General features: G+C 50.5%; 4 protein-coding genes across 4 annotated transcripts; 3 read left to right on the top strand and 1 right to left on the bottom strand.

The window, feature by feature from the left end:
- Positions 1-435: 435 nt before the first annotated feature.
- A1O9_07036 (uncharacterized protein) lies at positions 436-1,415 on the bottom strand (the record flags this gene model as incomplete). Its single annotated transcript, XM_013403982.1, has 4 exons — positions 436-563; positions 619-853; positions 917-1,080; positions 1,142-1,415. The coding sequence occupies 4 exons, from the start codon at positions 1,413-1,415 to the stop codon at positions 436-438; spliced, it is 801 nt and encodes a 266-aa protein (XP_013259436.1).
- A 1,755-nt stretch (positions 1,416-3,170) lies between these two features.
- On the top strand, positions 3,171-4,576 carry A1O9_07035 (uncharacterized protein; the record flags this gene model as incomplete). The annotated part of the gene is made up of 6 exons (XM_013403981.1): positions 3,171-3,236; positions 3,286-3,350; positions 3,405-3,519; positions 3,603-4,053; positions 4,171-4,385; positions 4,433-4,576. 6 exons carry the CDS (start codon positions 3,171-3,173, stop codon positions 4,574-4,576), a joined length of 1,056 nt encoding a protein of 351 aa, XP_013259435.1.
- Positions 4,577-5,273: 697 nt separating this feature from the next.
- On the top strand, positions 5,274-8,072 carry A1O9_07034 (hsp98-like protein; the record flags this gene model as incomplete). Its single annotated transcript, XM_013403980.1, has 1 exon — positions 5,274-8,072. One exon carries the CDS (start codon positions 5,274-5,276, stop codon positions 8,070-8,072), a length of 2,799 nt encoding a protein of 932 aa, XP_013259434.1.
- A 622-nt stretch (positions 8,073-8,694) lies between these two features.
- Positions 8,695-9,510, top strand: A1O9_07033 (uncharacterized protein; the record flags this gene model as incomplete). Its single annotated transcript, XM_013403979.1, has 1 exon — positions 8,695-9,510. One exon carries the CDS (start codon positions 8,695-8,697, stop codon positions 9,508-9,510), a length of 816 nt encoding a protein of 271 aa, XP_013259433.1.
- Between the last annotated feature and the right edge of the window lie 1,561 nt (positions 9,511-11,071).

Genomic DNA, 11,071 nt, shown 5'->3' with positions numbered 1-11,071 from the left:
CCAGGCAACGCAGCCGAAAGCCCAAGCCACAGATCCTGGCTGCTGACTGCTGAGGTCGGATAAGAAATCCAAGGATCCAGGGATCCTTGGCTGGCGTGCTTGAGCCCTGTCTGCGGATTGGCAGAATCGCACACAGCCACAGTGCCACAGATCAGCCAGATAGCCGAGGGAAAAAGGGAGTACTGGAACTTTGTACCCGTTGTCAACCAGTCTGGTGGACGGAGTACGAGTATGCAAACAGTTTGGCCATTCCAACACATACTGTATTCTGTAGTTAATTCTTGCTCTAGTTTACTGTACAGGAAGCACAACCTACTCTAGCCCCTCCAAGTCTATAATATGTTTTGCCGAGAAAGGCTGTAATCAAGCAAGATCAAATAATAGCCATCCCTTGCATGGGTGGCATCTTGTCCAGACCCCTTGACGCCCACGAACTCAGGCGTGTTTGATGTGACCATTGGCTTTGGGCTTCGCGACAGATCCATTCGCCTGCAGAGAGTGTGACATTCTATCCAAGGCTTTGAAAGCTTTTCCGGTGGTCTTGATGCTGTCCCACAACAATGCTGTTCTCGTTAGTCGTGACACCTTCCCACAAAAGAGGTTGGATGCAACACTCACATCCAGGAATAACGATCCAGATGAAGTTCATGAAGAAGAAGTAGAACCAAAAGTAGTATGCCTCGGGGCGACAGTAGGTCAAGTTCTTGTAGTAATGGTCAAACATGCAGGTGGCATAGTACAAAACATCCCCGTAGATTTGTCCAAGCGACACGATGGCTTGGAGGGGATAGCGTAAGGGATGCGAGGTAATGATGAAATAGACCATGACAAAGGACAAAGGGCCCCAGCAGACCTGTACAGTAGAGAGTCAGTCACTCGCACCTTTTGTTCCGCGTCTTCTCGTCTCCAGTCTTACCGCTGTAATGGTTTCCATACACAGAACGAACGGATCCGAGGTTAAATACCTCGAATCAGACAGAGCATATTCTTTCCAAAGTTGCCCAAAAAGGTCCGTCGCTCCTCCCATGCGCGTGTGGTTATAGGAGAAGTACCCTTCGAAAAAGAGATGTATCGACCCGGCTGGCGCCATTGTCAGTGTTGATTCTTGTTTTCCAATTGTAGAGCCAATCCTGTTCCTTACTGAGGGTAAACCATAACACCACGAATTTGTCTGTCGTCCTCAGCTGCGGCCCGAACTTGGAAGCTACCAGCCATGTAGCTGACAAGATGACGGCACAGCCAAGGGCAAATGCAGTCAGCAACTGGAGGACATCCTTGTCGTTTGCAAGATAGTTGACGATCTCGACACCGAGAGGATAGAAAGGGTGCAGGGGCTTCGCATCTTGGGTTGGCACCGCGATTGGCGCCGGAGCTGGAGCTGGCGCCGGAGAAGCTGCTTTCCAGAAGAAATCCATGCTTTCGGTATAGAGAAGATCGGGATGGTTTCTCACGGAGCAGAGATGAAAGGATGTTCAAGCGAGCTTGGGGATTTGGGAGGAGTGATCTCAGGTTTGGTAGAGCAAGGCAAGTCGCAGAAAAAACAAGGAGTGGAGAAGTTGGCTTTGAGACGAGAGTTTGCAAAAAGAATGACCGACAAGGCAATGATGAAAGTGACAACGAGTAGGAAATAAGATGTCCCCGTCCTTCCTTGCTGTGACAATGTGGAGATTTTAAAGTTGAAAAGCTGTCTAGACTGTTGGGTTGGAACTTGGGGGGAGATGGAGACGGGCACGCGGGCGCCGATGACGATCGTACGACTCGGTGGTCACCACCTGCCAACTTCTGGTGCCGGGTCCAGAGCCCAGAGTCGAGTCCAGACTGTATCCTCTTGTCAAGCGTGTGGTGGTGGCTACGGTGGTCTCAATCTACGAGCAGCTAATCGCCTCTGTTCTAATTTAGCTTGCAGGGGAAATTTAAGATGTGTAGACTGTCCTCCGTACGGAGTGCTCGTACTAACTGAGTCTTGTTTTCTTCCCCATAGCCATAGCGTAGTTTGCAAGGATCAACAACTAAATCGGATCCTCGGTTGCCTCGCAGCCCACGGAGAGCAAATGCAGAGCCACACCGAGATCTCGCCTCTGTGGCTTTCGCCTCCAACCCGTGTCCCAAGCTCTCAACTGTTTCTGGATACGGTAGGGATTACCTCACGGAGAAGAGTTCCCGAGATCCATATCTGACACGTCAGACTGCCTCCGGCGACACAGCCAAAAGTCTTGTCATTTGAGGTAGATGCGCGTGACAAGGCTTACGCTGGGCGTGGAATGCGTCATTTGACGCGTCGTCTGATGCCAAAGGCATGTCATTCCGCCATATTCACCGTCTGACAATCACCATATCCTCCTGTTGCCCTCGCAGCTCCAGAAGAAGCATTCCAGTCGGTACTCCGTATTGTCAACATCATTATCGTGAACAACTGGGTCACGCCCCTCCCACCCACCACGACCTCACAAGCGGGTTCTTCATTGGTTCACAACCGTACCGAGGATTGCTACATCATAGGTTGGCGAATCCCGAGCCACGTTGTCAGTCTTGTGTCTGATCGGCCCTCTGACGTTCGCCTCTCAACGTACATCGTACCCATCCTTAACACTTGGGCCCCCAGAAAACTCGTCATCTTGCCTCTCTCATCTGGCGATCTGCTTGTTCCTGAGAATGGCATGACGGGCGCCCGAAGCCTTATTTCTTCTGCCGTGCTCGTAGCTGTAGCTGCCTCGAAAACTCTTCCCGCTTGAGGGTGGGGCAGCTCGTTGAGCCTTTGGCGAATCGTGCACATGCCTGGTGGAATGCTTCAGATTTTCTATGGCCATCCTGACTTGGATGCTCTTCTGCACAGGGATTAATGACGTGAACCGACCTGGTCCATCACAGAATGGGTCCCTGTTTGTGCATCCCCATCCCCTCAGACGAACAGCGATCCTTGACCCGAACCCTGCTGATGCCTCTTCAATCTCTTATAACCCTGAGGGCGACCGGAGCATCTCCCGCTTGACCTCTTCCTCCGTCAAGCTACTATCGCAGTGGTTTACTTATAACTCAGCTGGCCGAAAGGGGCTATTATTACACTTTGTCCTCAGGACTAGACATTCTTTATCTTTGACCACCCAGTCATCAGTAATAACTTGGCCCAAATCGACTTGTAGCATTGTCGTTGACCACTGAATCCTGTCACCATGGGAGGCTTGAAGCCTATTTACTGTGCTACGCACCCTCGTGCTTGTAGCACGGCCTTTGAACGGGTCCATTGCCCTAGCTCGCTTTGCTCAATCTCCAGGCTGACAGCAATAGGTCTTTATGACCAGAAGAGACCTGGCATGTGTTCATGAACCTTTCGGAGACGCATTTTATTATGGGTAAGATCTCGCATAGCCTGTACATGTCAAATCAGCCAGCCTGATCAGTGATAGTCCAGAGAGACTGAGCCCACGTTATGAGGAAGACGAAGCAGCAAGGAAAGCCAGTGGCTTCGCAAATTCGACCTACAAGACAGTCTTCGATCGATTCGACCGCGAAAGTTCTGAGGTGTGATCTGCCCAGGAAACCCTTGCATTGCATAATGCGGGCGTACTGGCCACCCATGGGACTTGTACTTACCGTGCTAACAGGGCCAACGTCTCTTTATCAAGGACATGATTTCCTATTTGGTGCCACCGGAACAGAACCCAGCCAAAATTGCCCCGTCCTTGGGAGCCAGGAAGCGTGGAATCGGCACAGACAACGGCGCCAACGCTGTCAACGGAGCCAGCAGCGCCCCCTTTCCATACAATACAGATGCCGAGTCTGGAAATCCTACCATCGTGCCCAAGGCTCTGCTCGAACAGTTTCACTATACCTTCCTGATTCGAGATCCTCATTCAAGCATTCCGTCCTATTTTCGGTGCACCATTCCACCTTTGGACGATGTGACAGGTTTCTATGAATTCTATCCCCATGAGGCAGGGTATAGTGAGCTTCGCCGATTCTTCGACTTCGCCAAAGAATCTGGCCTGATCCGCAACGAGAATATGGAGGAGCCAAATGGAACGACAAATGGCCATATCAATGGCCATATCAATGGTCATATCAATGGTCATATCAATGGTCACACCAACGGCCACACCAATGGCTATACCAATGGCCATACCAACGGCGCTATCAACGGGGAACCCGCCACGACAAACGGAGAAGATGCAGTCCCTGAAATCTGTCTTGTTGATGCTGACGACCTTCTGGACGACCCGGGAAGCATCATCAAGCAGTACTGCCAAAAAACTGGTCTTGAATTCAATCCCAGCATGTTGAACTGGGATAACGAAGAGGACCAAGACCGGGCCAGGTTAGCATTCGAAAAGTGGAAAGGCTTTCATGACGATGCCATCAATTCCAAGGATCTCAGACCTCGCAAACACGTGAGTGCGCGTATAAAGGTGAGCATAGCAGCGCTGACAATGGATAGAAGAAGGCTACCAAGTCTGAGGCTCAGTGGGATGCCGAATGGAAGGAAAAGTATGGCGAAGAAGGAGCCCGAGTCATTCGAGAAACTGTCAATGCAAACATGGACGATTATCTCTACTTGAAGCAGTTTGCTCTCAAGCCATAAACGGACCTGGAACTCGCATTTACGACCACCACAGTCAATTCGACGAGATGGAATGATGATGATTGGCTTGGACAGGAATTGCTTCTGTGACGTTCTTTCCACTAAATTGACTCTATGTAGATGCAGCACACGCCTATAGTACTCTAATTAGTGATTAGTTGCGCTGTTGTGACAAGTCTCCATTTGGTAAATCCCATCTCCCTGCTGTAGCTATCTATGTAGCGATGCTCGTCATTTCTTGTCATCCCAAAGGCAGTTTTGGCACAATGTTTCTGCATCAGGGAAGGTGTTGGTGTGCTGTGAGCGTGATTAGACAGAAAGCTGTGAGCATGGTGTGACAATAGCCTGAGGCTTCCTCGGAGCATATCCCGGGCACGACAATAGGCGGGCATTGGGTAGACCCCAGGCCTCTTAGGGAAGAAGGGGGCGGGAGCCCTTGGTAGCTACGGGCGGAGGCCGGTCCCCCGCAGTTGATTCGCGCAGGCACGAGGGGTTTCTTGGCACTTCTCGAACGCACTGGAAGGTGCCAGCAGCGCTCCATCATCGGTCTGGGTATCCCGTACTCTCTCTACATTTACTGGTTCAGCCCACCTTCCACCACCACTTCTTTTCTTTCACTCGAACCGAAACTCTATTGTAACAATCCACAGCATACTACTGTGTCTGTGTTTCTTCAGACCTTTAGATTCACTAAACCATGGCTTCAGCAAGCGGGCCACAGTTTACGGATCGAAGTGCAAAGGCACTGACCGACGCTGCGAACCTGGCAGAGCAATATGCACACTCCCAGATCCTCCCAGTGCATCTCGCAGTCGCCCTCTTCGATCCTGCCCCCGATGAATCCAAAGATCAGCAAACTACCATGAATGCCTCTCAGGCACATGCTTCTGCACCCCTCTTCAAACAAGTCGTAGAGCGAGCACATGGTGACTTGCAACTACTCGACAGGGCTCTGAAGAAGCAGCTCGTGCGGCTGCCCAGCCAGGACCCCCCTCCAGACCATGTCACCATGTCTCCAAGCCTCTCAAAGGTAATCAGATCTGCCCAGGAACTCCAGAAGACGCAAAAGGACAGTTTTGTTGCCATAGATCACCTCATCACAGCCCTCGCACAAGATACAAAGATCCAAGAGTGCCTCCGGGAGGCCAATATTCCCAACAATAAACTTATCGATGCTGCCATTCAGCAAATTCGAGGCACGAAACGTGTCGACTCGAAGAATGCTGACTCGGAGGAGGAGAATGAAAACCTCAAGAAATTCACAATCGACATGACCCAATTGGCCAGAGAAGGCAAACTGGATCCTGTTATTGGCCGTGAGGAGGAAATCCGTCGTGTTGTTCGAATCCTGTCCAGGAGAACCAAGAACAACCCAGTCCTCATCGGTGAACCGGGTGTTGGAAAAACCACAGTCATTGAGGGCCTGGCCCAACGGATCATAAATGCTGATGTTCCTGCCAACCTTGCTGCTTGCAAACTGCTCTCACTCGATGTGGGATCTCTGGTTGCAGGCAGTAAATACCGGGGTGAGTTTGAGGAGAGAATGAAGGGTGTGCTCAAAGAGATTGAATCCTCCAACGAGACCATTGTCTTATTTGTCGACGAAATCCATCTTCTCATGGGCGCTGGCTCAAGTGGTGAGGGTGGTATGGATGCCGCCAATCTCCTCAAGCCTATGTTGGCACGTGGACAACTCCATTGCATTGGTGCCACCACCCTTGCTGAATATCGGAAATATATCGAAAAGGATGCTGCTTTTGAACGAAGGTTCCAGCAAGTCTTGGTAAAAGAGCCCACAGTGGCAGAGACGATATCCATTCTCCGTGGCTTGAAAGAGCGATACGAGGTGCATCACGGTGTTACCATACTCGACGGGGCCATTGTTGCCGCCGCTTCATTGGCTGCCCGTTATATCACTTCTCGACGATTACCCGACTCTGCTGTCGACCTGATAGATGAAGCTGCAGCTGACGTTCGGGTAATCAGGGAATCTCAGCCTGAAGTTCTTGACAATCTCGAACGACGCCTCCGACAACTCGAAATCGAAATCCATGCTCTACAGCGAGAAACAGATCCATCATCAGCCCAACGATTGGAGGAAGCCAAACGTGAGGCTGCAAACACCAAAGAAGAGCTTGAACCACTAAAAGAGCACTATGAGCGTGAAAAAGCTCGCTCCAGAGAAATTCAAGAGGCAAAGATGAAGCTCGAACAATTGAAGAACAAAAGGGATGAGGCTGAGCGTTCCAATGATCTACAAACTGCCTCAGACTTGACCTACTACGCGATCCCCGATACCACCGCCAAGATCAAAGCTCTTGAAGCTGCCAGGGCACAGGCAGATGCAGAGCAACACATCAGACTCGGAACTTTGGGCGAGGCATCCCCAACCGACGCAGTTGGTCCCGAACAGATTCAAGCAATCGTTGCCAAACAGACGGGTATCCCGATCACGAGACTTCGAGCTTCAGAGAAGGAAAAGATTCTTCATATGGAACAGCACCTACAGAAGATAGTTGTTGGTCAGAAAGAAGCCGTTAGAGCCGTGTCCAATGCCATCAGACTTCAAAGATCAGGGCTTGGGAATCCCAATCAACCACCCAGTTTCCTCTTCTGTGGTCCATCGGGTACCGGCAAGACGCTTCTGACAAAAGCGCTTGCCGAGTTCTTATTCGACGACGCAAAGGCTATGATCCGCCTAGATATGTCAGAATACCAAGAACGTCACTCATTGTCAAGAATGATCGGTGCGCCACCTGGTTATGTTGGACACGATGCTGGTGGTCAACTCACAGAAGCTCTCAGACGTCGGCCATTTTCAATCTTATTGTTCGATGAGGTTGAGAAAGCTGCGAAAGAGGTTCTAACCGTTCTGCTACAACTCATGGATGACGGCAGAATTACGGATGGTCAAGGCAGAGTGATCGACGCAAGAAATTGTATTGTTGTGATGACCAGTAACCTCGGCGCTGAGTATCTCGCCCGGAACAATGCTCCTGATGGCCGCATCGACCCAACCACCAAAGAATTGGTCATGAACGCCCTTCGAAACTGGTTCTTACCAGAGTTCTTGAACAGAATCAGTTCAATTGTGATTTTCAACCGGTTAACCAGGCGTGAGATTAGAAAGATCGTGGATCTCAGATTAAATGAAATCCAGAAACGTCTTGAAGCCAATGACAAGAAGGTCACAATCGAGGCCACTGATGAGGTCAAAGACTACTTGGGAGCTGCTGGATACTCACCTGCTTATGGCGCTCGCCCACTGCAACGGTTGATTGAAAAGGAGATCCTCAATCGCCTTGCAGTTCTTATGCTCCGAGGGGCCATCAAAGACGGTGAAACAGCACGCGTCGAGCTAGATGATGGTAGAATCGTTGTCCTGCCCAACCACACCGACAGTGACATGGATGACGATGAGGATATGATCGACGATGACGATGCGATGTTGGAACTTGAAGATGGCGCCAATGGGAATATGGACCTTTACGAATAAGAGGGCCAGGCAATGGAATGAATGATTGATGACTGATACCATAAACTGCATTGAGCATACAGGCGTTTGGTCGGCTATGAAATAAGACGACCTTGATATTTATTAAAAGAAAACAACCCATTGCTAATCTCAAGTATTGGCAAACTGGCTTTGCTTTCATGAGATAGCTGGAAATACACTGCATAGGATATTGCAATTGAATTCATGCAACAAGAAATAATACAATTCCTTCCAGTCACTACGAGTATATTGTTCCGTCTTAACCGCATCCGGACACTGTGAACCTCCCTTTCATATAGACGTTTTCCGATTATTCTTACACATCTCAGGATCATTAAACCCCCTTCGTAGTAGTTTAAGTTCGTGGCAAGTCAATTGGATCGAACGCAGCGCGCTAAGCCTATTCCTAAAAGCGCGTTCACGTCTAGTCGCGTCGGGATAGTGGGGGCGTCTCTGATGTCATTTGTCAAGTAAACATGCAACGGGTTTGGCTGAGCACCAACCCAGTTCTTGTTAACGAGTTTGACCGATACAATTCTAAAGTGCAACGACGTTTCAAGCGACCAACCGCGAACGAAGACAACCACCACCCATCATCTCTATTCGTATCAGTTCAAGGCCAATGGCTCCCACAGCCGGCACGACCAAGCGCGCACGACCCGCCTTCTCTCCCCCGAGACCAGGTAAAAAATCCAAGGCGAATGCGACGCCGAGCGTAGCGAGAAAAGACGGAGCGGGCAGGGTGAAGAAGTCGACGGCTACAAACTCTGTGAATGGGCCGAATGAGCGGAGGGCGGGAGGGAAGAATGGCGGTTCCGGGGCGAGTGCACAGAAGATGCAGAAGCAGAAACAGAAAGAGCGGCGCAAGGCGGCTGCGGGGACAATGCGGGCCATTCTAGGTGAAGCTAGTGATGATGAGAAGGATGAGGAAGACGAAGAGGGGGGCGCAACTGACAGCGACGATCTTGACGAGGCTGTCTCCGACTCGGTCGTGGACGAAGACGAAGAAGAAGAGGACGACAACAACAACAACAACAACGTTCGCCGCTCAATACACGGGCATGACAACACAGAGTCTCAGGCCTCATCGCCCGAGCCGGAGTTCATGCTTGCAGAAGTCCTCCACCAAGACAGAGGAAAACCACCTTCCAACTTCACAAACCAATGCAACTCCGACTTCCCCGTGCCCCTGCCCCTGATCCACCATATCCTGCAATCGCATTTTGCGACGCCGGAGAAGACGTCTCTCTCAAAAGATGCGCTGGGCTTGCTCGGAAAGTATGTGGAGGCTTTTGTAAGGGAGGGCATCCATCGGTGCACGTTGGATCGCGCTGAGAGGGAGACGGCTGGAGGAGGGAGTGGGGATGCGACTGATAGTGGGTGGCTAGAGGTTGAGGATCTCGAGAGGGTAGGCGTACAGTTGTGCTTGGACTTTTGAACTGGAGGCCGTGCGTCTTTGGGTTGGGCTGGTTTGGTTTGTGGCGCAATGGATTGGTGATGGTTGATGATCGGTGTATTGGAACGACCACTTGACCATGATCACGATGGCCTACCTATCGGGTAGTCTAGTTCTCATCAGACCATCAGTCCCCGACTTACGTTCGAGGTCGTTATCTTGTCTATCGAAATGCTGGAACTAAAGGGAAAGCTCAAGACTCGACTATCTAAGGACTGCGTGTTATTGATTTCAGCACAAAGCAGCTACGACATACATAATCACGAACATAGCCGGCCAGGTTTGCCTCTAGAGTTGGGCACTCAACTCACATTCTTCATGATGATCGACCAAGCAAGCAAGCAAGCATTGCAAAGCCCAAGCTCCCCAAAGACAGTAGCTACTCGCTGGCTCACGACCCCCGAAGAAGTAGGTATGAATAGGAGATGTCAACAGCCACATACTCCCTCCACGACTGCGCACGGCTGCCGCGAGCGGCGCCTTTCCTGCAACGCCGAGTGAGGTGATGTATGAGATACGGCAATGAGGCTTAGTTGAAGACGACGAGACATCGAAGACCCGCCCGAAGCTGCTCCTGTACTGAGTACCTTACCTAGTAGGCTGGTACTAGATGTACTCCGTACTGTATTGAGTTCGTCAGGTGGCTCGTGCGAGCGAGCGAGAGATCCATTGCACGAATGAAACGAGTACGCATCTTCGTTTCCTCGATGATGGGCCGTCCGACCAGCCACATCTGATACACAGAAGCAGGCATTCAACAGCCCGTCGCCTCTCCTCCTCGTATTCACTCACACAAGACCTCGCACAACGGATGCGTGAAACCGGTATCACCAGAACCGGCCACGCCCCGCCCCCAGACTGATTGATTATACCTTATCCAGGATTTTCATTATTGATTTGTATTTTCGTTCCCCTCACACGTGGAATGATACATGCCTAGGTATGGGTGCCTACCGAGACCCATTGTGGGAGTTCAGGCTTGGCCCGGAACATCACTGTGCCGAGATTACTCGTTTTGGATCGAGAGAGTCGAGACGTCCAAAGCCACAGGCGCACACACATGTCAGTGCAGCGGATGAAGGGGCGGGGTTTGAGTTCTACCTCTTCCACTAGCGGTTCTAGACAGACGTGAGTAGAGTGTGTGTCTCTCTCGTGAGCATGTGTTGAAGATAGAAAGAAACCTTGAGAAGTCGCAAGTATGGATTAATCGCTAGACAGGGTCGCCAAAATAGAAATTTCCATGCTGCGTGCGAGAGATAAAATCTCATCCCCGTTCTTTTCGCGGGTATATGTAAGAGTTGTGGTATAGAATACAAAAAATTCGTTGTTTTCAGAGGGTCACCGAGGGCTTTTCCCCCTCCTTGATCTGAGAGCATAATTGTGATACACAAAAACACCATTTCCCAAGGGACCTCCGGGATATACGATCGCCTATCCCGTCCTCTTTCATCTCATCAAAATAAAAGGTCCCCCTATTTGCTTCTGGTAATTTCCCGCCCATGTCTAAAAACTAGAGAAAAAAAATCAATCAAGAAATGTCTCA

This window comes from Exophiala aquamarina (genome assembly GCF_000709125.1).
Source record: "Exophiala aquamarina CBS 119918 chromosome Unknown aczIA-supercont1.5, whole genome shotgun sequence".
Taxonomy (NCBI): Eukaryota; Fungi; Ascomycota; class Eurotiomycetes; order Chaetothyriales; family Herpotrichiellaceae; genus Exophiala; species Exophiala aquamarina.
This window is presented reverse-complemented; position numbering and strand designations above follow the sequence as displayed.